Below are 26,367 nucleotides of genomic sequence, written 5' to 3' on the forward strand. Positions count from 1 at the left end.
GTTGTGGCGCACGGGCTTAGTTGCTCCGCGGCATGTGGGATCTTCCCGGACCAGGGCTCGAACCCGTGTCCCCTGCACTGGCAGGCGGATTCTTAACCACTGTGCCACCAGGGAAGCCCATGGCTGACGCTTTTGAACATGGCAGAGATGCTGGTGGTTAAGTGTGTGTGACTCTTGCTAAATGTAATGGGTGCAGTTGGCAGGAGAGGAGCTGTGGAGGAGACAGTGCAGTTCAAACTTTGAAGCCATAGGCACTTTATCAGCACTTACCAGTGCTCTGAGCTTTTGCCTGACTCTCCCCTTACCCAGCATGTTTCCTTGTCTATAAAACGAGAATGACAATGTCTTCCTCGTGGGTTGTTGAAAGGATTCAATAAGTTAACATGTAAAAACTCCTGGGGTCAAATGTTCACTGTTAAATGAGAATGATATAAATGTCTGTAGAGAAAACACACACACAGCCAAGCGTAACTTCTTTCAGAACAGAAACCCCAATGTCTGACCTGCTGTACAGCCTGGGAGGCACCAGTGTATTCAGAAGATAGGAAACCCTTTCTTGTTTAAGTCTGCCCTGCTTTTCCCACCCGAATCCAAGAGAACAAACCCAAATGCACAGAGTTTCCAACCTTGTTATTTTATTAGAAGCATATTTACATTCTCGCAGTTAACTTTGAAGAGAACATTTTACAGAAGTTTTTTATATAAAGTTTGGAAACTACATAAAAATAACTTCTATTCTTCATGAAGAGGAAAATATAAGTTAGTTCTATTTACTCTGCTAAAAATTGACTGTAAATGTGAAACAGTTCCGTCTGTCCCTTCCAGAGAAAACATTAGCACGGAACACAAAGAATACTGCATGGGCCTTCTCAATGTTGGGCATTGCACGCTGGCTCAATTGTGAGACTGGGAGACCCAACCAGACCCCATCCAGGAAGGACAGGGGAGGTGTTAAGGCTAAGGCAGCACTGAGCAGGAAGCAGCAGCTCCTTGAATGAGATTCCAATGTGAACGACAAACCAAAGAAGGAAATGATCAAAGACTTTCACCTACACCATGAAACCGGCATTTCACCTAATACTCATTCTCACACCCCAGGCTACAAAAGGCAGTATTGTAAATAAAGCACAAGTCAGCCCTGCCACTGGCCATCACCTGACCATTCGCCAATGCTGGCCTCGCCTGGTGGAACTGGGTCTGTGTTCTGTAGTTACACTGTTAGTTCACGTTTTCCCAGCACCTGTGCACCAAAGAGAATCAAAGGGCACAATTGTTTCACTTGTCTCATTTGTGTGAGACCTGAAAATTGTCCCTTCTGGGTCAAATAGTGAAGCAGGCAAGCTGAGTGCTCACTAACCGAAGAGGGCCAGTGCCTTCCCACGGCCCCCAGTGCATCTTTACTGCATATGTAAGTCTTTGGAACCCCAAGTCCCTTTTCCTATTGAATGGTTACCCTACTTTCCCAAGATCCATTTACAACCAGTCCCCAGAAAACTCCAGGGAACTGCTTTAGAAAGGCAAAGCACTGAACCCTTACCTATAGGAGTGAAGAAAGAGGAAGTCCTCCCAGGGTGTGTCAACCACCCCATCACCACCAAAATAGTACCCAGACTCAGTACACCCATTTGATTCCTCAGAATCACCTTCAGTTTTCTGCTTTGTTTTTTTAAAACAGGCATTTTCCTAAGGAAGCCATTTATTTATATTTTTTTCAAGTTAGACATAAAGGTGAAAAAAAGTTTTCTTTGTAAATAAACCGAACACTGGGTTGAGCATTTGCTTTTATTGGGTTATCTACGCTCTGCAGCCTGTGGGGATCAGAATCTGTGGGAGGCCAGCTGAGTCATCCAAAGGCCCAGCATTCCATCTGAGATACAGAAGCTTTGCTTTTGCCAGGTTTCTGGGGGCGGGAAGCACTGCATTTCTCCCTGATGCTTTTTCTCCCTGAACAGAAGTTCCAGTGACTGCCAGCCTCTGTGTGAAGTGTGAGGCCGGACTCTGAACTAGGAGGGACACAGAGCAGAGGGAAGCAGCCTTTCCGTATCACCTGCAGACAGGGTGGGTAAGTGTGAGACAGAATGACTGGGGTGGGAAAGTCTTGTGCGGCGAGGAATTTATCCCTGAACATAGGATCCCGTGCAGGCCCAAAAGGAATCGCAGGCTGGTGGTTCAGCCTGTGCCTCTGGTGCCAACCCCCAGCACGCCCATACCAACGGCTCCCCTCACGTGTTCAGTGGCACAGGCCCAGGCAGCGAACATGTTCCAATCCACCTGGCACAAGAGGCCCAGGGGGCCAAGGGTGTGTGTGTGTGTGTGTGTGTGTGTGTGTGTGCACGCGCGTGCATGCGTGCATGTATGTGCAGGAAGGGAGAGTATAAGATGGCACGAAACACTTGAGATCAGGGTGAAGCGTTCAGCCTCTCCCCATCCCACCACTGTAGATGCTGTCTCAAGAAGAAAGCAGATTGGGGGAACTGGAGGAAGGAGGGCACCCCCTGAGCAGCTGGCTGCAGACTAGGCTCCACTGGGAACCAGAATGGCTGTTAGAAGGCATGGTTCTTGGTCTGACACTGCAGGGAATGGCTGAAAAGCCACCGGCAATTACAATAGGACACGCCCACGGTGACTTCAGCAGTAGCACTTTGTGCCCACAGACAGCAAAGCTGGTGTTTTGGCAAACAGGAGGGGCCTCGAGGCCACAGAACACCTATTCCTCCTGGTCCCTGCCCCCCCCCAACAGCCCAAGTCGCTGACAGCTCAAAGGAACCTGGGGCTCAAATGGAATGCACGTTAGTATCAGGCACATCATAAAACCTCGCCCTCCACGACCAGCGAGAGTCAGAAATGCCGGGTGGGTCTGTCAGGCACAGCTGGGGTGGCACAAGGCAAGGGGCTGGATTCGAGCCGGCATGGAAGCAAGAGGGAAGGGGCTCCTGAGTTACTTGTTCACAGAGAATGGGACGGCCCCGAGGCCCACCGGCCTGCCAGCCACAGCCCTGGGCGGCTGTTACGAAGCATCCGCAGAGCTGTAGGGGAAGAACTTGGTGGCCTTGTTTGGGGTGGTGGGGCTCAGGCAGTCTGCCTCCTCGTTCATTTTGAAGAACATCTCCTGCTCTCGTTTCTTCTGGTTCAGCTCTTCTTCCAGAGCCTAGGACAGAGGGCAGACAGAGCTCGTTTGGATCCCTTAGGACACAAGTCTTCCCCAACCACAGGACCCCCACCAAAGTGGCCTTCTCTGGAACTTCCCCTCCCAGGCCTCAGTGCTCTGGTAACTTGGTCTTCCCTCGCTCCTGTCCCAGCGCCCATCACCCAGAAGGTAGGTACCACCTCCTCCTTCCTCGTGCCACAGCCACGCAGGCGTTTCCTATGGACCAAGGGCTCTGCTTTGGCGAAATGCCAGTCTAGATGGGGTGTGAGGGAGAAGCAGATGCAAATCAGCTGGCAGGAAAACAACCAAAAGAATGGAGAAAAACCTGAGGTAGAAAATGAAGCAAGAGGTTTAACAGCAGGGGAAACAGAGATGTCCGAGTTACATGGTGTTTCTAACCAGGGCACCGTCCTGCAAAATCAGGGGACTTCTTTTCAAAATATACATGCAGTCATGCCACCCCCCTGAGATTCTAATTCTGAACATCTGTGGTAGGACAGGGGTTCTCTACGTTGTAAAAGCACATCAGATAACTGCAAGGGGAGCATCTAGACGACAAGCACTGCAGGAGCTTCCCTTGGGCACACGCAAGTTTATCTAGCTAAATTGTGTCCTACCAGAAAAATTTCTTGAGGGTTCTCCAAAAATAAATAATTATTCAATTAAGAAAGGAAGCAGAGTGCAGAGGAAAGAGCAGGGGCTTTACAGTCAAATAGGATTCAGCTCCATTACCAGCTGGGTGGGCCTCTGCATGCTACCTTTCCTCTCCAAGCCTGTTTCCTCTCGTGTAAAATGGCAATATCACTACCTGCCTGGCCGGGCTACTGCAAAGATTAAATTAAAAACTAATGGGCTATAATTACTTAGTACTTCCTACATGTCAGACACTATGCTAAGTGCATTACATCTTATTTAATCTTCACCCTATGAGATAGATACCACTATCCCCATTAACGATGGAGAAACTGAGGCTCAGAGAGCTTAGGTCACTTGCCCAAGGTCATTCAGCTAGCTGGGAGCAGAGCCAAGATGGGTCTAACTTCAGAGTTCAAGCTCTGAAGCACTGTGTGCCACCATCTGCAAAGCCAGGCACACATGAGTTACTCAGTAAATGTGGCTTCTTTATTACTTTCACTATAGAAGTAACCACTTTCACAGGATTTGACCAGCATTCTATTATGTCTCTCTCTTTAAAACTATTATTATTATTATTATTTTTTTGTATGCGGGCCTCTCACTGTCGTGGCCTCTCCCGTTGCGGAGCACAGGCTCTGGACGCGCAGGCTCAGCGGCCATGGCTCACGGGCCCAGCCGCTCCGCAGCATGTGGGATCTTCCCGGACCGGGGCACGAACCCGTGTCCCCTGCATTGGCAGATGGACTCTCAACCACTGTGCCACCAGGGAAGCCCCTAAAACTATTATTTGATGCCCTGAAATAGTGTCAACAAACAACTTAATTACTAGATACCCCCTTAAGCTCTCATTCCTTCAACAGTACTAAATTCTAGTGAGCTCTACCTCTAAGGAAAAATGGGGAAGGGACACTGAATCACAATGCCAATTTTTCCAGTCTGTTGTAAGACATCCATATTCAAAAGATACTGGAAATCCAGATTTTTATGTAAAATTTCCTTATACTTAAAAAACTGGCAACTTAAAACAATTTTTTGAATTGCTGTATGTTGGCCATACCTAATGTCTATAAGCCAGTTTCAGCCTGTGGGCCATCAGTTTGTAACTTCTGCTATAGGAATACCAATTTTATTATAATAGCTACCACTTTTTTTTTGTTTGTTTGTTTTTTTGCGATACGCGGGCCTCTCACTGTTGTGGCCTCTCCCCTTGCGGAGCACAGGCTCTGGACGCACAGGATCAGTGGCCATGGCTTACGGGCCCAGCCGCTCCGCGGCATGTGGGATCTTCCCAGACCAGGGCACGAACCCGTGTCCCCTGCATCGGCAGGCGGACTCTCAACCACTGCGCCACCAGGGAAGCCCCTAGCTACCACTTTTTTGAGCACAGAGAGGTTTAGTAACTTGCCCAGGGTCTCACAGCTAGTAATGGGGGAGCTAGGACTTTCTCCCACGTCTGTCTTCCTTAAAGCCTGTGCTCTTAAGCACTGCTCTATTTTACCTCTATATAACCTATATATTCCTCTATATAACCTACGGCAGGAATCAGCAGTCTTTTTTCTGTAAAGGGCCAGATGGTAAATTTTTTTGCCTTTGCAAACCTTAAGGTCTCTATTGCAACTACTCAACTGCTGTTTGGTGTAAAATCAGCCAGAGATGATAGTAAATGAACGAGCATGGCTGTGTTCCATTAAACCTTTATTTACAAATACAGGTGGTGGGTCAGATTTGGCCCATGGGCAATAGTGTACTAACACCTGTCTTAAGGGAAGAAATGTTATCTTCATCTTATGGCCCCAAAAAGCAAGGTTCAGGAGGGAAGACTTGTCTGAGGCCACACTCTGTGTCAACTATGACCCAAGCAACACCTTATTGACCTTACAAGATATTCTATACTTACTGAAAGAAAGAAATCTGAATTTTTCTAAAAATATTCCACAATGTACAGTCATCTCGCCTGCCCCCCCATACACGGGCAGCAGCTCAAAGCTGCTGACTGAAATGCAAGAGTATAAAAGAACGTTTATTCCAGGATGCAGATCACCACCTCCGGGCCAGTGTTCCAGCAGCAACCCAGGTGACTAAGGATGGGATGATTCTACAAAGAATTCTGGAAAGAGGCAGCCCGCACCAGCAAAATCCAATGGCTCTCCAAATACACACTATGGCACCTCCCCTAAGCCCAGGCACCCCCAAGAAGCAATCTGGGCAGTTGCTAGAGGCAAGATGATGATTCATTTTCAGACTCTCAGGATGTGCCAAGGGTACAGAAGCCCTAGGTAAGAGAACCAGGTGAGCATCTATTTCCTGATGCCAGATCAGCCTGTGTCAGCAGGAGTATAATTGATTTGAGTGTCAAGTATCAAAAGTCCTAGCGGACCATGCGTGGTTACAGATAAGCGTGGGCCTATTAACAGGAAGGTCTGGGACCCTGGCCAGCTTCCAGCTAGAAAGCTCCATTAGCACAGGGAGGGAAGCCTCTATTCAAGGACTCCCAAGGCTGTTATATGGCTGAGGTGGGCAACTGCCTCCTGGGCAGATCACAGTTACAGCAAGTAGAGCTCAAGTACGACGGCAGAACAAACCTCAGGGCTCAGGACACATGATCAAGGGTAATTAGGGCAGCTCTCTCCTCAGAGAGTTTAGGAGAGTGGGAGGACATGAGTACGTCCTTGGCCTATACTGTGGGCTGGTGGTTTTCTGCATAACACTATACAATATTCATTATCTTCACTTTACAAGTGACCACACTGAGGCCCTGTGATGGTCAATTTATTTGTCAACCTGGCAAAGCCATGGTAACCAGTTGTTTGGTCAAACACTAGTCTAGATGTCACTGTGAAGGAATTTTTTATATGTGATTAACATTTAACTCAGTAGACTGAATTAAAGCAGCTTACCCTCCAAAATGTGGTTGGGCCTCACTCAGTCAGTTGCAGGCCTTAAGAGAAAGACTGAGGTCCCGCTAAAGAAAGAGGGATTGGGCCTCCACACTGCCCTGGGGCTCAGCGCTGCAACATCAACTCTTCCCTGGCTCTCCAGCCTGCAGTCTGCCCTGCAGATCTCAGGCTTAACAGTCCCAACAACTGGGCGAGCCAGTTCCTTCAAATAAATCCATAAATCTGTACCTTATCCATATCTGTACCTATATCCATACCCCAGGCAGACACCGATGGCACAGCACGAAGCAGAGCTCACCACTGAGCCCACCAGCCCAGCCAGGGTTACCTTTTTGCGTGGCCGAAGCTTGTCCCGCCATTCCTTTAGGTTCTGGTTATGGCTTTCGTCCAGGGCCTTCAGCTTCTGGGTTTCATGCTCTACCAGGAGGTGACACTTTTCATTCTGCAACATATTCCAGGAAGTACAGGTAAGAAGCACAGAGGGCTGAGATATACCATGAAGGTACCAGCATCATTCATTCATTACTTCTCCTTGATTATAAGCTCCATGTATACAAAACGCTCTACCTGTAAAGACACATGCACCAAAAGGTGCCTGGAAGACTATTCCAGAATATTAACATTAATACTTCTCACTGAGTAGTGGGATCTGCAGCAATTTTGCAACTTTCTACTTCGGGCTTTCTGCATTGTTTGAATTTTTCAACACGAATGTATAAAACTAACAACAATAATCTCTGCCCTAATCCCACCACAGAATTTTAGATATATTTCCTGTCAGGTTCTGTCCTGTGCATTGTTTAGCTCACCCTGTATACACAATTCTGAAACCTGCCTCCCTCTCCTCTTAACATTATAATGTAAACATTTATACAAAGAATTAACATCTTTTACAATCATCATTTTAATTCCTACAAAATATCCCACAGTATGGTTTATCTAATTTATTTAAACATTTCCCTATTTTGGGCCACTTAGGTTGCTCTTAATCTTCACTATTATAAATAGCATTGTGTTAAACATCTGTGCTACGTACTGAATTGTGTCTCCCCAAAATTCATATGTTGAAGCCCTAATGCCCAATGTGATGGTATTTGGAGATATGGGGCCTTTAGGAGATAAATAGGTTTAGATGAGGTCAAGAGGGTAGGGCCCTCATGGCGGGATTAGTGCCCTTATAAGAAGAGACCAGAGAGCTCACATGCTAGACTGCTCCCTCCCTGTCTCCTTCCCTCCTTTTCTCCCTCTCCCCATCTCCCTCTCTCCCCCTCTCCTTTTCTCTCCTCTCTCTCTCTGCCATGTGAGGACACAGCAAGAAGGCATCCATCCGCAAGCCAGAGAGAGAGACTTCACGAGAACCCAGCCATGCTGGCAAAGCTGATCTTGGATTTCCAGGCTCCAAAACTGTAAGAAAATAAACTTCTGTTGTTTAAGCCACCCAGTCTGTGGTATTTTGTTATGGCAGTGTGAGCTAAGATAATCTGTGTGTATAAATAATTTGTATTTATATAAGTTATATAATTACCTGCATCACATACCATTTCTTCAGGAGAGATTTGTGACAGGGGTAAGGGCCATGGACCTGGCTGAGGCCTGCCAGCCTCACTGTTTTCTCGCTGAGGTAAGTTACCTGCCTCACAAAACTTAACCTGGAATCTCTCAAAGGCAAAAGTGACAATTCCCTGTTGATTCCTCACAGAGAATCAATCTTGTGGTTTATAAGGAGTTTAGAAGCAGGGGGAAAGTGCCTTTATCCAGATACCTCAACCCTACTGGACTAGAAGAGTACAACCCCTTGGGGAATTTTTATTTGGGGTTTCAAGCTCAAGGGTTCTGGGAATTTAAAAATTGCCTTGGTTGGGAATAATACTTATGGCAGCCCTGAGTACCTCTGGCCTGCCCGGAGCTGGGGTCCCAGCACTCTTCATGGGTTTTCTCAGTTCATCCTCACAGTAAACCCATGAGGCAGGGTTGGGAACATAGATACAGAAGGTGAGTGGCCTGGCTAAAATTCACACAGCAACAAGCAGCAGAGCCCCTACCTGACAGGCGTCAGTACCTGCAATGTTTCCTCCACACCTCCCTGCCTTTCCAGAAATTGCCAGATGGATCCAATAGCCTAAAGAATTTCCTGAGGTCACAGAGGTTCGTGTCAGCCCATCTGTCAGGTACGGCAATGCCTCGCTCCACCACAAGGGGGCTCCAAGTACCAGCTCCCGGGCAGGGACCCTTAGGGTGAGGCAAACCTTTCCTGAGGCAAACAAAAGGTCAAGGATCTCCCCAGGGAAGGAGGTCACAAAGGGGCTTGTCAATATCAGGATACCTTTTCCTGACTTCAGTGGGAAAGCTTTGAGCTTCTCACCATTAAGGATGATGGTAAGTAGCTGTAGGTTTTTATAGATACCCTTTATCAAGTTGAGGAAGTTCCCCTCTATTCCTAGTTTACTGAGAATGTTTATCTTGAGCAGAGGTCAGCTCCTGTCAAGTACTTTTTCTGTATCTGTTGATGATATGATCATGTGATGTTTCTTTAGCCTGTTGATGTCATGGATTACATTAACTCATTTTCATATATTGCACGAGCCCTGGGATAAATCCCACCTGGTCATGGTGTATACTACTTTTTATACATTTTTAAATTCTGTTTGCCAACGTTTCGTTGGGGATTTGTGCATCTGTGTTCATGAGAGATACAGGTCTGTAGTTTTCCTCCTTGTAATGTCTGGTTTTGGTATTAGGGTAATTGGGACACCTTTTCCCAAGACACAGTGGTGACCGAGAAATCCAGCAGCATGCCCACTGCCAGGCCCCGGGCATGGCACGTTCAGCTCAGCTCTGTCATCTCATTTACAAAGCCTCACTCCAGTTCCGCAAAACAGGAATTATCATCCTTACCCCCTGCCTATTTTACGAATGTGGAAACTGTGGCCTGGGAGGGTGATGTGATTTGGCCAACATCACACAGAGCGGCAGGATGGAAACCGTTCCACCCTGAGCTTCAGACTCCTTCCCCCGTTTGTAGGGTCTTGGGGCCCCCAGGGAGCTGACTGCCTCGGGGGCGGGGCAGAAGGGCAGTACCTGCAGCTGCTGCAGCTCGCCCATGTTGCTCTCGCACTGTGCCGCCATGTCCCGCGTCTGGCTCTCATGTTTTTGCTGCTGCTGCAGCCGCTCTGACTTCTGCCTCTTCTCCTCCTGCTGGGAGAACTGCAACAGAGAACAGGTGAGGCGCCTCAGCGGGCCACGGGCCTGGCTGGGGGCCCAGCTCAGCCCTGTCCCGGGGAGACCCCATCTGAGGGGCTGGTTGGTACAGAGCCACACTGCCCTGCACCACTCAGGCTGTGCCCCCCGCCTGAAGTCCTCCCCCCTGAGCTGAGACCCAGGAGCCCCCAGATTGGCGAGGACACTGAGACATGCTAGGACAGCGTATGTAGTAAGCAGGAATCACAGGAGCCCACGGCCACCGACTCTGTCCCGGAGCCACATGGGTGACTTGTGAGTGGGGTCTCCGTAGAGGAGAGGAAGGAGTTTAGCAGCAGAAGCAGCTGCAGGATAGACACTCTGAGTGTGACAGGGAACGCGCGTGAGAAAGCAAGGCCAAGCCTCCTCCCCTGTCCACCAGAGGAGGAGTCAACGTGAGGCTTTTAGGCTTCCGGGCTGTTACTTCTGGCTTCCATTCCATTCCTCCTTCCAAGACCCCGTGCTGCGTCTTATATTCTATACCCCACCCCCCAACCATATAAGATTCAGGCCGCAACAAACCTGGATCTGGCCCCACTCCAGGATACCCCCGGCCCCCCACCTGCTTGATCTTCTCGCGCTGCTCAGCGGCACTGCCCGCCCCGTTGATGTGGAGGCTCTTCTTGTACATGGCCATGCGTGTCTTGCCCTCGCTCCTCTGAATCTTGGGCAGCCGCGCCTTTTCCTGCTGCTGCCGCACCTTCAGCTGCTCCATCATGCGCTGGTTGTAGCGCTGCATCTGCTCGCACTCCTGAGGGGGACACCCAGCCGGGGCCAAGGTCAGCTGCGTTCCACGCACGTGGGTGTGGTCAGATGCCAAGGCTGCCACACGCAACTCAGGAGCCCAGGACCTGCGTGGTCCAGAATGCTCAGCAGAGCAAGGCTCGTGTCATTTTACTACTACTCTTAAATATCATCTTCTGCTCTCACTGTAAAGATGACCGTTAATAACCTTACTTTCTTACCTTCTAAATGCCTTCTTAATCTCCAAAATATACAAACAGCTCATACGACTTAACAAAAAAAAAACAAGCAACCCAATCGAAAAATGGGCAGAAGACCTTAATAGACATTTATCCAGGGCTTCCCTGGTGGCGCAGTGGTTGAGAGTCCGCCTGCCGATGCAGGGGACACGGGTTCGTGCCCCAGTCCGGGAGGATCCCACGTGCCGCAGAGCGGCTGGGCTCATGAGCCATGGCCGCTGAGCCTGTGCGTCCGGAGCCTGTGCTCCACAACCGGCGAGGCCACAACAGTTAGAGGCCCACATACCGCAAAAAAAAAAAAAAAATAGACATTTATCCAAAGAAGACATACAGATGGCCAGTAGGCACATGAAAAGATGCTCAACATCACTAATTATTAGAGAAATGCAAATCAAAACTACAATGAGGTACCACCTCACATTGGTCGGAATGGCCATCGTTAAAAAGTCTACACAAAACAAATGCTGGTGAGGGTGTGGAGAAAGGGGAGCCCTCCTACACTGTTGGTGGGAATGTAAGTTGGTGCAGCCACTACGGAAAACAGTATGGGAGGTTCCTCAGAAAACTAAAAATAGAGTTACCATATGATCCAGCAATCCCACTCCTGGGCATATACCCGGCCAAAACTATAATTCAAAAAGATACATGCACCCCTATGATCATAGCAGCACTATTCACAATAGCCAAGACATGGACACAACCTAAATGTCTATAAACGGATGAATGGATAAAGAAGATGTGGTAATATACACAATGGAATACTACTCAGCCATAAAGAACAAAATAATGCCTTTTGCAGCAACATGGATGCAACTACAGATGGTCATACAAAGTGAAATAAGTCAGAAAGACAAATACCAAATGATATCACTTATATGTGGAAACTAAAATATGGCACAAATGAACCTATCTACAAAACAGAAACAGGCTCACAGACAGAGAGAGTAGACTTGTGGTTGCCAAGGCCAGGTGGGGAGGGAGAGGGATGAACTGGGGGTTTGGGATTAGTAGATACAAACTATTACGTTTAGAATGGATAAACATCAACGTCCTACTGTACAGCACAGGGAACTGTGTCCAATCTCCTGGGATAAACCATAATGGAAAAGAATATTTTAAAAAATGTATGTACGCACGTAACAGTCACTTTGCTGTACTGCAGAAATTAGCACAACACTGTAAAGCAACTATACTCCAATTAAAAAAGTATTCTGAGGGAATGCATGGGAAAGAGATATAAAATGAAAATGGAAAGAAAGGCAGGACAAAAAAAGGGAAAAAGCGAGAGACACGTACATCAGGTGTCAGGGTCAGCGAGGGAGCTGCTTGGGCCATCTGCTTCCCTGCCAGTTTCCCCAATTCCTAGCCCCTGGATCTGAGGCAGGACATCGCCCGAGAAGCTCTCAAGCCTCACTGTGGCCGACTTGGCTGCTCTCAGGAGCAAGTGATGCCCCACTGAGGGGCAGCCTCGCGGCTCTCCCAGGTCTCCCAGTGGCAGCCCCCGAACCCAAGCTGACTAGGAGCCTCACCTTCTCATGCTTGCGCACCAGCTCGTGCCGCTGGAGGAAGTACTGGTCTTTGAGCTGCTGCTTCACCAGCTGGTGCCTCTCCTGCAGGTGATGCTCCTCCATCTCCCACAGCGCCGCCTCCCGGTCTGTGGAGGACATGTCACCCGGTGAGGTGCAGATGGCCAGAGCCCCACCAGGCCCTCCCCTCCACTGCCCCGAGCCAGGTCTCCTCACACTGGCTGATAACTGTGCCACGTCCTTAGACTATGTGGGCTGAGCCAACTCCTAGAAACTTCCAGGGATGACAGCACCCAGCAGCATGGTAGAGCAGGAAGTGTTTGGAGTCAGGAGCCAGAGAAACCAGAGGCTAAAACCCAGCTGCATCACTGGGATTTGAGATGAACACGAAATCCTCTCCAGGCCTCACCTTCCATCTCTGCCAAATGGGCACAACCACACCACGGAGGGAAAATGTCCTTGGAAGATACTTTTATGTTCAATCTACATTGCACCTCTGCTTTCCTAATGGGCAAATAGGAAGGGCTCACGTGGAAACCCCATGAAGAAGACAGCCTCTTGTCACTATTTCCTCCTTTGAAAAATAGGTGAGACCCTTCATGTCCCATATATGCATTATTGAAACAGTTATCTGGCATTTTATCACTGGAAGTCTATTAACCGACCCCTGTGCTCAGGACAGGGTAGGGAGCTGGTGTCAGACGGAGAACCTCACGCCCTGCAAGATACAGCTGGTCACGCTCAGCCTACTGCGAAGTTGTTTATTTCACTGCACTCCGGTTCCATGAAAGCCAGCATCTATCCACAGGACATCAAAACAGTGATTTGGCTTCTAAACCAAAATCAGAACCCAGTCCCACAGGTAGGATGGTTCTTACAGACCATCACATGATAAGATAAGGAAACAAGGGCTTTTCTGAAACATCCGTGGCTCTATTCAGAATGTCGGAATACCAAGGACCCCATTTTTCTTGGCCCACATCAAGTACTGAGTGGTTTATACTGTTTTAACTGCCCTGGCCATCAGAGTCCTGGCTGTGGCCCCTGTTATAGTAATGAGCCAGAGACAGCACTCGTATATTAGTCCTATGTTTACATCTTTACAACGGACAGGGACCATTAGCTCCCAAGCCCACAGGCACCAAACTCTAATTTTCACCCATCCAGTTGTTTTAAATGCAGTTCAAACAACAGACTTCCAGCCATTTGGAGCCTGCTTGCTTTGCATACCCCATAAAGTTGTACCCAACATCTGCTAGCCATAAATTAGATAGCCTGGGGGCTATATACAGACCCCAAGCCCTGCACCCTCCAGAGCTCTCTACCCCAGAGCTTCCTCAGCTGAGTGACATCATCCAGATACATAAGCCCCCTCTCTGATCCCCTTCTTCCCCAGGGTCTCCCCTGCCCTCCTCCTTCTGGGTGGTGGCTCACACTGTTGTCCCCGGACAGTCTAATGCTGGGAAGGACTCACCAGCATGCAAACCTGCCAAAGCACCACCACGCAAGGGTAGTTAAGAGCTTGGCTTCAAGATAAGGTCTGCATCCAAGGCCCACTCTACCACTCATTAACTGTGCAACCCAGGCCAAAGAAGAGTCACTCTCCAAACATCAACTTCCTCATCTATAAAGATGGGGAGGACAGTAGGGCCTGCCGTGCAGGGTTACGGATAGGATGCAGGGTGACTAAGGTGTAAGATTGAGGCACGTGGCTAGGCAGAGGAGTCGCTCACTACGTGCTGGCTGCTAGGAGCGGCTCTCAGTACTGCCCCCCGACCCCCGTTAACCCAGCTCACTCACGTGCAATTTCCACCCACTCTATGTGGCTTCCTTTTTTTTTTTTTTCCTTTCCTCGACATCCACAGTAGTGTCAGTGTTGTTGCTAACTGGTATCTCTGCCTCAGTCCTGACTTCAGTGGGGATTTTCCTCATGCTTCACCATAAAGGCTGATGTTTGGTCTTAGGGTGGAGAAGACCTAGCAGTTCTTCCTTGCCTGAGGCTGGCATGTACATTCATGGAGAGTCTGGGCCAACAGGCGCGCCCCGCTCTCGGGCACCCACCTCGAAGGAGCTCCTGCTTCCTAGTGAGGCACTCGCGCTCCTTGCCGCAGATCTCCCGCCTGTTGTCGGCCGTGATCCTCTTCATCGCCAACTCCAGGTCCTCCTTCTGCTTGGCGAGGAAGTCCCGGTCCTATTAAGTATTTAAAATTTTAGGCGTGTTCATGGCACTGTGGTTATTTTTTTTAGAGATACATAATGAGATATTAACAGGTGACATGATACGATGTCTGGGATTTGATTCAAAATAATACAGTAGAGTGGGGCAGTGAGTGGGCAGGAATTAATAATTACTGAGATCAGGTGATGGGTATATGGGGATTCATTATACTGTTATACCCCTTTCTGCCTACGTTTTAAACTTTCCTTAATAAAGAGTAAAGAACTGAAATTTAAATTAAAAAATTTTAGCTACTATATGTGAAGTAGATAACCAACAAGGACCTACTGTATAGCACAGGGAACTATACTCAATATTTCGTAATAACCTATAAGGGGGAGTTCCCTGGTGGTCCAGCGGTTAGGACTTGGAGCTTTCACTGCTGAGGGCCCAGGTTCGATCCGTGGTCAGGGAACTAAGATCCCGCAAGCTGCACGTGGGGCACAGCCACAAAAAACCCAAAAACAAACAAACAAAAAAACCTATAAGGGAAAAGAATCTGAAAAAGAATATATATATATATATACACATATACGTATTTATATATATCACTAAATCACTGCACTGTACACCTGAAACTAACGCATTGTAAATCAACTATACTTCAATAAAAAAATATTTTTTTAATAAAAATTTTAGGAAACATCTTAAGAAACTAAAAATTCGCACTAATCTTATCACTCAATGCTAGCAGCTGGTTTTGGTGTGTCTGTATAAATGTATTTACATCTGTTGTTGTTTCACAAAGATTATTTTAAAAGACTTGAAGAAATATTTGTACTCCCTTATTCACGGCAGCATTATTCACAACAGCCAAGGGATCGGAAACAACTCAAGTGTCCATAAACAGATGAATGCATAAACACAACGTGGTATATACATACAATGAAATATTGTTCAGCCTTTAAAAGGAAGGAAATTCTTATATATGCTACAACACGAATGAATCTTGAGGACAAGGTAAGTGAAATAAACCAGACACAAAAGGACAAATACTGTATGATTCCACTTATATGAGGTCAAATTTGTAGAGACGGAAAGTAGAATGGTGGTTGCCAGGGACTGGAGGCAGGGTGTCATGGGGAATTACTGCTTAATGGGTACAGAGTTTCTGTTTTGCAAGATGAAGAGTTCTGGAGATGGATCATGGTGATGGTACTCACCACGACGTGGATGTACTTAATATCACTGAACTGCACACTTAAAAATGGGTAAGATACCAAATTTTATGTTATGTCTATTTTACCACAACTTTTAAAAATTATTAAAAAGACCTTTCCATGTCATAATGTAATCTCCTATCAAAAATAAGTTGTAATGGCTGAAAATATTTCATGGTAGAGCCAGCTATACCCAACTTATCTACCCAATATACAATAGGTTGTTTATAGGTTTTCTTTATTTTAGATACTGCTGCTCTTCACATTCTGGTAGCTAAATGTCCTTGAACCTCTGTGATGATTCATCTTCAAGATTAGTCCTAGAAGCAGAAAATCTAGGCCAAAGGATGTGTACATTTTTGAAGCTCTTGATGCAACTGCCACAGTGGCCTCCTAAAAGGGCCAGTCTTCTCTCCCTCTGTGGGGACTAGGGCCTGTCTCCCCACCCTCCCTAGCCCTGCATGCTTTTTCTAATCAACCTGTCAAGGGAGAGGTTGGAGGAAAGTATGATGGTGTCCTGGAGTCAGACTCAGCTTGAGGCCTTGGACCCCACTGTTAACTGTGCAGTGTCACCTCTCTGAGCCTTAGCTTCTTCCTCTGTAAAGGGGAAACCAAACAGCACCTATCCTGGTAAGCCATGAATGCTAAACCAGAGAACATACAAAACAATTGTAATTGTAGACTCTAATTTTCTTTGCATTTGGGGGCAGAGGAAGTGGGACAAAATGAGAACATGAAGTGAAAAGGCTACTGAGGCTGGGGTAGAGGGGACTGAGTGTAGCTGGGAGAGGCTGACAAGAACAAGACCTATAGGGCCTTGAAAGCATGTGAGAAGGCTGATCTGATCTTATGGACAAAGTGGGAGCCACTGAAGGTTTTAAAGGCCCAGGGCTGTTGGGGAAGGGTGCCATGATCAGATCTGGAATTCGTATTGATCACAACAACTGGTATGAGAGAAAGAACTGCAAGAACTGGAGGGAAACTAGCTGGGAGGCTACTGCAGTAGTCCAGGCAAAAGACAAGAATGGCTAGGGAGTCACAGAGATGTTGACAAGTTGATGGATCCAGAGAGAGTTTGGAGATTAAAAAAAAAACAAAACTCAAGCTTCAAGAGGTGATGAAGGATTGCAGGGAAAAGGGGTGTCAGGAATGACAAGGCTTCTGGCCTGACATCACAGTGGAGGACGGTGTCCCCTCAGAAACCGAGAACAGGACCAGGTCTGGGAGATCTGGGTTTGGTGTCTTTGAGGCTCCAAAAGATGCCAAGTGGGCAGAGGGATGTACTGGGTTGGTCAAGGAGATGTGATGTACAAACAGCTCTAAAACAAGGCAGGAAGCGCTAAAGGCTTTGGGAGAGGTGGATGTAAAGGTCTGTGGTATCTCCTAGAGATGGGAGAGCTCACTTCCAGCTGGAGCAAGGGCAATCAAGGAAGGCTGCATGGGGGAGATGATAACAGGGAGGATTAATCCGGATGGTGTGATTTATTCAAAATGAGGATAATCTGGATGGTCTGATTTATTCAGAATGAGAGATAGGTGAGTATCCAAAGGGCAGGGCATGGGCACAGACAGAGAAGAGCTCTGGTCACCATTCAGGGACTCAAACCTGAGACTCCCCAACCCCTCTACTCCCCAACTGAGGGGCAAGGACTCACGAGAAGCTGCTTCTTCTGCGCATGCTCCTCCATCTTCTGCTTCATGCTCTCCTTCCGCTGCTGCCTGGGGAGCTTCTCCACCTCATTCTTCACCTGCACCAGAGACAGCAGAGAATGGCTAGGTCAGGGTACCTCCACACTTCATATTGAATAAGCCTTCAACCCCAGAACTCCTGGGCCAGGGAGACTGAAGATGAGGCTCAGCTTTCTAGGCACTAGCCCCGACTCTGCTCTCCACTCTGCTGACAGATGGCACCTACTGGCCACCTGTCTGCTGCTGGCTCCAGTTTCCAGACTCCTTCAGAGCAGACAGATGCTGTTTTTGCTGTTTGGTATCCATCCCCCTTCTTCTGATGACAGCACCTCAGTTTCTTTTAGGACAGTGTTTCTCAACCTCTTCTTAAATTGTTGCCCCCTCAGAAGCCCTTTTACACATTTTTTCCCTAATTAACCAACACCATGAAATTTTAATCCCACAGATACACTGTCAGTCTGTTAGACCATTATAATATCTAAGACGTTTTTAACTCGTTGGGGGTGAGAATGCATGCATTAGGTAGCCCCTGCTCAGTCTCTGAGGTTCAGGTATGGCTGATGCCCCCAGCCCCAACTGACTCTAGGCTGGGCATATGATCCAAGCTGTCAATCAGCATATTCCATGCTCTGGCATCTGGGACTGGTTCAGAGATGAGCGTGTGATCTTCGCTGGGCTAGTGAGAGCTTCAGGGTGGGTGCTGGAATTACTGGGGGAAGCCGCTCTCTGTCCTTTGGGGTTGCTGAGCTGGGAGGATGTAGGCCATGGTGGACCACCCTGGAGGGGTCTGCCTGAGACAGAATCAATGCATGGAAGCAATGTTACGAGATGAAGGATGCCTGGTGACACTTCTGCCCTCCTGGTCAGAGACGGGAGTTCTTGGTTTGATGTCTTTGAGACTCCAAAAGATGCCAGGTGGGTGGGCAGATGGTGAACTAATAATATTCTCAGGCCAGCTGGAACTGGCTTTCTGTTTTTTATAACAGAAGAAGAAGAGATTCATGACACTTCACTCTAAGCAAGCTACAGTTCCTCAGTTTTCTCTGGGTAACCCATACCTTCACAGTTACCTGACACCCCAAAACATGCACTCACTGACAGGGCTCTTAGGAGCAGGTAGTGAAGGATTTTTCCATACTGTCCATGATCAAAAAAGAGCATTCCAGGAGAGTTCTGCTTCTGGCGTGGTGAGGTGCGCCAGCGCAGCCTCTCATTCCTGCTGGTTACAGTGGAAAACTCTGGATAAAATACAAAAGGCAACTACCTGAGGACTCTGGAAAGTAAACAAAATCAGGCGGCTATGAAAGGGAGTCAAAACGTATAGAAGGGGCTGGTACCGGGGGTGAGTGTCCTGGGACTTTTTTTTTTTTTCCTTTTGCTCTCCTGGCTTTGCCCCTGTCCTAGACAGTGATGCAGTGGCTAAAACTGTAAGAAACATTGTGTTTCTGGCTAAAGAATCAGGCAGAAGTCAATAAAATTAATAAACCTTTAGTCAGATTATTGACAGAGAAGATGGAAGAAGTGGAGAAGAAAAAGGAGGAGGGAGAGGAAGAGGATACTACAACACAAATTACCAGTATGAAGGGTGAAAGAGACATCACTACAGATCCTACAGTCATTAGAAAGGATACTAAAGGAATCCTATGAACAGCTTTAGGTCAGTAAATTCAGCCACTTAGGTGAAATAGACAAATTCCTTGAAAGAAACTACCAAAGCTCATTCAAGAAGAAATAGATGACTAAAACCAGAGTGACATTAAAACCACTGACCAAACCCTTTTCATAAATAGACTCAAAAGTCCTCATCAAAATATTAGCAAATTCCTGCTGGTGGGAATGTGAATTGGTACAGCCACTATGAAGAACAGTATGGAGGTTCCTTAAAAAACTACAAATAGAACTACCATATGACCCAGCAATCCCACTACTGGGCATATACCCTGAGAAAACCAAAATTCAAAAAGAGTCATGTACCAAAATGTTCATTGCAGCTCTATTTACAATAGCCCAGAGATGGAAACAACCTGAGTGTCCATCATCGGATGAATGGATAAAGAAGATGTGGCCCATATATACAATGGAATATTACTCGGCCATAAAAAGAAACAAAATTGAGCTATTTGTAATGAGTTGGATAGACCTAAAGTCTGTCATACAGAGTGAAGTAAGTCAGAAAGAGAAAGACAAATACTGTATGCTAACACATACATATGGAATTTAAGGGGAAAAAATGTCATGAAGAACTTAGGGGTAAGACAGGAATAAAGACACAGACCTACTGGAGAACGGACTTGAGGACATGGGGAGGGGGAAGGGTGGGCTGTGACAGGGCGAGAGAGACGCATGGATATATATACACTACCAAACGTAAGGTAGATAGCTAGTGGGAAACAGCCACATAGCACAGAAAGATCAGCTTGGTGCTTTGTGACCGCCTGGAGGGGTGGAATAGGGAGGATGGGAGGGAGGGAGACACAAGAGGGAAGAGGTATGGGAACATATGTATATGTATAACTGATTCACTTTGTTATAAAGCAGAAACTAACACACCATTGTAAAGCAATTATACTCAAAAAATATATATTAGCAAATTCAATCTAGTAATATATAAAAAGTAAACTACATAATGACCAAGTGGGCTTTATCCCAGGAATGTAAAGCTCATTCAATATTTGAAAACAAAGCCATGTAATTCACAATATCAATAGACTAAAGAAGAAAAACTATATGATCACATCAATTGATATAGGAAAAACATCTGACAAAATGCAACATCCATTCATGACAAAATCTATTAGCAAACTAGGAATAGAAGGGAACTTCCTTAATCTGAAAGGGCATCTACAAAAAAACCTAATGCTAACATCATACTTAACTATGAAATACTAAATGTTTTCCCCTTAAGACTGGAAACAAGGCAAGGATGTCCACTCTACTATTCCTATTCAACATCCCACTAGAGGTCCTTGCCAGCATAATAAAGCAAGAAAAAGAAACAAAAAGCATATAGGAAGAAATAAAACTCTGTTTGCAGACATTACTGTCTATGTAGAAAATCCCAAGAAATCTATATTTTAAAAAGTACTAGAACTGGTAAGTGAGTTTAGTGAGGTCAGTATACAAGATCAATATACCACTATTTTCTATACTCTAGCACTGACATTAGAAATTGACATTAAGGGGGACCTTCAAGATGGCTGAGGAGGAAGACATGGAGATCACCTTCCTCCCCACAAACACATCAAAAATACATCTACGTGTGGAACAACCCCTACAGAACACCTACCGAAGGCTGGCAGAAGACCTCAGACTTCCCAAAAGGCAAGAAAATCCCTACATACCTGGGTAGGGCAAAAGAAAAAAGAAAAAATAGAGACAAAAGAATAGGGACAGGACCTGCACCCCTGGGAGGGAGCTGTGAAGGAGGAAAAGTTTCCACACACTAGGAAGCCCCTTCACGGGCGGAGACGGGGTGGGGTGGGGGTGGGGGGTAAGCTTTGGAGCCACGGAGGAGAGCACAGCAACAGGGGTGCAGAGGGCAAAGTGGAGAGATTCCCGCACAAAGGATCAGTGCCGACCAGCACTCACCAGCCTGAGAGGCTTGTCTGCTCACCCACTGGGGCAGGTGGGGGCTGGGAGCTGAGGCTCAGGCTTCGGTGGTCTGGTCCCAGGAAGAGGACTGGGGTTGGCTGCATGAACACAGCCTGAAGGGGGCTAGTGCACCACAGCTAGCCGGGACGGAGTCCAGGAAAAACTCTGGACCTGCCTAAGAGGCAAAAGACCATTGTTTCGGGGTGCACGAGGAGAGGGGATTCCTTCCCCGTCTGCCCACAGAAGGCAAAGCAATGACTAAACGAGCTCCAGAGACGGGTGCGAGCCGCAACTATCAGCTTGGACACCAGAGACAGGTGTGAAATGCTAAGGCTGCTGCTGCAGCCACCAAGAATCCTGGGTGCAAGCACAGGTCACTATCCACATGCCCAACCCCCACCCCCCGCAAGCCTGTGCAGCCCGCCACTGCCAGGGTCCCGTGATCCAAGGACAACTTCCCCGGGAGAACACACGGCACGCCTCAGGCTGTTGCAACACCACGCCAGCCTCTGCCGCCAAAGGCTCGCCCGGCATTCCAATTATAACTACTGTACCCCTTCCTCCTCCCCCACCCCACCGGCATGAGTGAGCCAGAGCCCCCTAATGAGCCGTTGCTTTAACCCCATCCTGTCTGAGCAGGAACAGAAGCCTGAGGGCAACCCACACGCAGGGGTGGGGCCAAACCCAAAGCTGAACCCCAGGAGCTGTGCAAACAAAGAAGAGAAAGGGAAATCTCTCCCAGCAGCCTCAGGAGCAGCGGATTAAATCCCCACAATAACTAGATGTACCTGCATCTGTGGAATACCTGGATAGACAAGGAATCATCCCAAATTGAGGAGGTGGACTTTGGGAGCAACTGTAGACTTGGGGTTTCCTGTCTGCAACTGACTTGTTTCAGATTTTTATGTTTATCTTAGTATACTTTTTAGCGCTTGTTATCATTGCTGGATTTGTTTATTGGTTTGGTTGCTCTCTTTCTTTTTTTTTTTTTACTACTTTTTAATTTTTAAATTTTGATTATTTTTTAATTTTAATTATTTTTAATTTTTTTATTAAAAAAATTATTTTTTCTTTCTTTTATTCTCCCCTTTCTTCTGAGCCGTGTGGCTGTCAGGGTCTTGGTACACTGGCCTGGTGTCAGGCCTGAGCCTCTGAGGTGGGAGAGACGAGTTCAGGACATTGGACCATCAGAGACCTCCTGGCCCCATGTAATATCAATTGACAAGAGCTCTCCCAGAGATATCCATCTCAATGCTAAGACCCAGCTCCACCCAACGGCCAGCAAGCTCCAGTGCTGGACAGCCCATGTCAAACAACTAGCAAAAAAGGAACACAACCCCACCCATTAGCAGAGAGGCTGCCTAAAATCATACTAAGTTCACAGACACCCCAAAACACACCACCGAATACGGCCCTGCCCACCAGGAAGACAAGATCCAGCCTCATCCACCAGAGTACAGGCACCAGTCCCCTCCACCAGGAAGCCTACACAAGCTACTGAACCAACCTTACCCACTGGGGGCAGACACCAAAAACAATGGGAACTATGAAACTGCAGCCTGCGAAAAGGAGACCCCAAATACAGTAAGTTAGACAAAATGAGAAGACAGAGAAATACGCAGCAGATGAAGGAGCAAGGTAAAAACCCAGCAGACCAAACAAATGAAGAGGAAATACGCAGTCTACCTGAAAAAGAATTCAGAGTAATGACAGTAAAGATGATCCAAAATCTTGGAACTAGAATAGAGAAAATGCAAGAAACATTTAACAAGGACCTAAAGAACTAAAGAGCAAACAAACAATGATGAACAACACAATAAATGAAATTTAAAATTCTCTAGAAGGAATCAATAGCAGAATAACTGAGGCAGAAGAAAGGATAAGTGACCTGGAAGATAAAATAGTGGAAATAACTACCGCAGAGCATAATAAAGAAAAAAGAATGAAAAGAATTGAGGACAGTCTCAGAGACCTCTGGGACAACATTAAATGCACCAACATTCGAATTATAGGGGTCCCAGAAGAAGAAGAGAAAAAGAAAGTGTCTGAGAAAATATTTGAAGAGATTATAGTTGAAAACTTCCCTAACATGGGAAAGGAAACAGTCAATCAAGTCCAGGGAGCACAGAGTGTCCCATACAGGATAAATCCAACGAGAAACACACCAAGACACATATTAATCAAACTATCAAAAATTAAATACAAAGAAAAAATATTAAAAGCAGCAAGGGAAAAGCAACAACTAACATACAAGGGAATCCCCATAAGGTTAACAGCTGATCTTTCAGCAGAAACTCTGCAAGCCAGAAGGGAGTGGCAGGGCATATTTAAAGTGATGAAAGGGGAAAACCTACAACCAAGATTACTCTACCCAGCAAGGATCTCATTCAGATTCGATGGAGAAATTAAAACCTTTACAGACAAGCAAAAGTTAAGAGAATTCAGCACCACCAAACCAGCTTTACAACAAATGCTAAAGGAATTTCTCTAGGCAGGAAACACAAGAGAAGGAAGAGACCTACAAAAACAAACCCAAAACAATTAAGAAAATGATAATAGGAACATACATATCGATAATTACCTTAAATGTAAATGGATTAAATGCTTCAACCAAACGACAGAGACTGGCTGAATGGATACAAAAACAAGACCCATATATACACTGTCTACAAGAGACCCACTTCAGACGTTGGGACAATACAGACTGAAAGTGAGAGGATGGAAAAAGATACTCCATACCAATGAATATCAAAAGAAAGTTTGAGGGGCTTCCCTGGTGGCACAGTGGTTGAGAATCTGCCTGCCAATGCAGGGGATTCAAGCAGGGTTCAAGCCCTGGTCTGGGAAGATCCCACATGCCGCAGAGCAACTGGGCCCGTGAGCCACAACTACTGAGCCTGCGCGTCTGGAGCCTGCGCTCCACAACAAGAGAGGCCACGATAGTGAGACGCCTGCACACCGCAATGAAGAGTGGCCCCCACTTGCTGCAACTAGAGAAAGCCCTCGCACAGAAACGAAGACCCAACACAGCCAAAAATAAATAAATTAATTAATTTTTAAAAAGCTGGAGTAACAATTCTCATAACAGACAAAATAGACTTTAAAATAAAGACTATTATAAGAGACAAAGAAGGACAGTACATAATGATCAAGGGATCAATCCAACAAGAAGATATAACAATTGTAAATATTTATGCACCCAACATAGGAGCACTTCAATACATAAGGCAAATGCTAACAGCCACAAAAGGGGAAATCGACAGTAACACAATAATAGTGGGGGACTTTAACACCCCACTTAAACCAATGGACAGATCATCCAAAATGAAAATAAATAAGGAAAAACAAGCTTTAAATAACACATTGAACAAGATGGACTTAATTGATATTTATAGGACATTCTATCCAAAAACAACAGAATACACTTTCTCCTCAAGTGCTCATGGAACATTCACCAGGCCAGATCATATCTTGGGTCACAAATCAAGCCTTGGTAAATTTACGAAAATTGAAATTGTATCAAGTATCTTTTCTGACCACAACACTATGAGACTAGATATCAATTACAGGAAAAAAAACTGTAAAAAATACAAACACATGGAGGCTAAACAATACGCTACTAAATAACCAAGAGATCACTGAAGAATTCAAAGAGGAAATCAAAAAATACCTAAAACAGGGCTTCCCTGGTGGCACAGTGGTTGACAGTCCGCCTGCCGATGCAGGGGAGTCCAGGAGGATCCCACATGCCGCAGAGCGGCTGGGCCCGTGAGCCATGGCCGCTGAGCCTGCGCGTCCAGAGCCTGTGCTCCGCAACGGGAGAGGCCACAACGGTGAGAGGCCCGCGTACCACAAAAAAAAAAAAAAAAAAAAAAAATCTACTAATAAATGCTGGAGAGGGTGTGGAGAAAAGGGAACGCTCTTGCACTGTTGGTGGGAATGTAAACTGATACAGCCACTATGGAGAACAGTAGGGAGGTTCCTTAAAAAAGTAAAAATAGAGCTACCATATGACCCAGCAATCCCACTACTGGGCATATACCAAGAAAACCATAATTCAAAAAGAGTCATGTACCACAACGTTCACGGCAGCACTATTTACAATAGTCAGGACATGGAAGCAACCTAAGTGTCCATCGATAGATGAATGGATAAAGAAGATGCGGCACATATATACAATGGAATATTACTCAGCCATAAAAAGAAACGAAACTGAGTTATTTGTAGTGAGGTGGATGGACCTAGAGTCTGTCATACAGAGTGAGGTAAGTCAGAAAGAGAAAAACAAATACCATATGCTAACACATACATATGGAATCTAAAAAAAAAAATGGTTCTGATGAACCTAGGGGCAGGACAGGAATAAAGATGCAGATGTAGAGAACGGACTTGAGGACACAGGGAGGGTGAAGGGTAAGCTGGGATGAAGTGAGAGAGTAGCACTGACATATATACACAAACAAATGTAAAATAGATAGGTAGTGGGAAGCAGCTGCCTTGCACAGGGACATCAGCTTGGTGCTTTGTGACCACCTAGAGGGGTGGGATACAGACGGTGGGAGGCAGGCACAAGAGGGAGGGGATATGGGGATATATGTATACATACAGCTGATTCACTTTGTTGTACAGCAGAAAGTAAAACAACATTGTAAAGCAATTATACTCTAATAAAGATGTTTAAAAAATTAATTAATTAAAAATAAATGCTGGTATACTCACAAATGAAAAAAAAAGGAATTGACATTAAAAAATAGCACCTTGTACAACAGCACCAAAAAAAATATGAGATAAGAATAATTCTAACAAAATATATGCTGAATCTGTATGCTGAAAACTAAAAAAGAACACTAAGGAAAGATGTCAAAGAAGACCTAAATGAATGGAGAGATGTACTGTGTTCATGGAAAGGAAGGCTCAGTATTGTTCAGATTCCCTTCTCCCTGACTTGATCCATGGATTCAACTCAGTCTCAATCAAAAACCCCAGCAGACATTTTTACAGAAATCAACAAGCTGATTCTATGGTGTATATGGAGAGGCAAAGAAACTAGAATAGCCAAAACAATTTTGAAAAAAGGAACAAAGTTGGAGGACTCACACTACCTGATTTCAAGACTTACTGCAAAAATGTATTTATCAAGACATTGTAGAACTGGTAAAAGACAGATCAATAGAACAGCACAGAGAGTCCAGGTATAGACACATATATGTGTAGTCAATTGATTTTGCACAAAGATGCAAAGGCAAGTCAGTGGAGAAAGCACAGTCTTTTCAACAAATGGT

The 26,367-nt window shown here is 46.2% G+C and overlaps 1 protein-coding gene across 1 annotated transcript in view; it reads right to left on the reverse strand.

Moving 5' to 3' along the window:
* Positions 1-613: 613 nt before the first annotated feature.
* Positions 614-26,367, reverse strand: part of STK10 (serine/threonine kinase 10) — a 120,741-nt gene continuing 94,987 nt past the window's right edge. The window contains exons 13-19 of the mRNA XM_022595106.3: positions 17,461-17,553; positions 14,489-14,618; positions 12,431-12,555; positions 10,481-10,669; positions 9,760-9,885; positions 7,010-7,123; positions 614-3,148 (exon numbers count right to left, since the gene is read on the reverse strand). Of these exons, the coding sequence (XP_022450814.1) occupies positions 3,008-3,148; positions 7,010-7,123; positions 9,760-9,885; positions 10,481-10,669; positions 12,431-12,555; positions 14,489-14,618; positions 17,461-17,553 (918 nt within the window). The 3' untranslated portion in view covers positions 614-3,007. The remainder of the gene's footprint in view (positions 3,149-7,009; positions 7,124-9,759; positions 9,886-10,480; positions 10,670-12,430; positions 12,556-14,488; positions 14,619-17,460; positions 17,554-26,367) is intronic.

This window comes from Delphinapterus leucas, chromosome 3 (genome assembly GCF_059928025.1).
Source record: "Delphinapterus leucas isolate spDelLeu-1000000601 "Yukka" chromosome 3, BTC_Dleu_Yukka2, whole genome shotgun sequence".
NCBI lineage: Eukaryota > Metazoa > Chordata > Mammalia > Artiodactyla > Monodontidae > Delphinapterus > Delphinapterus leucas.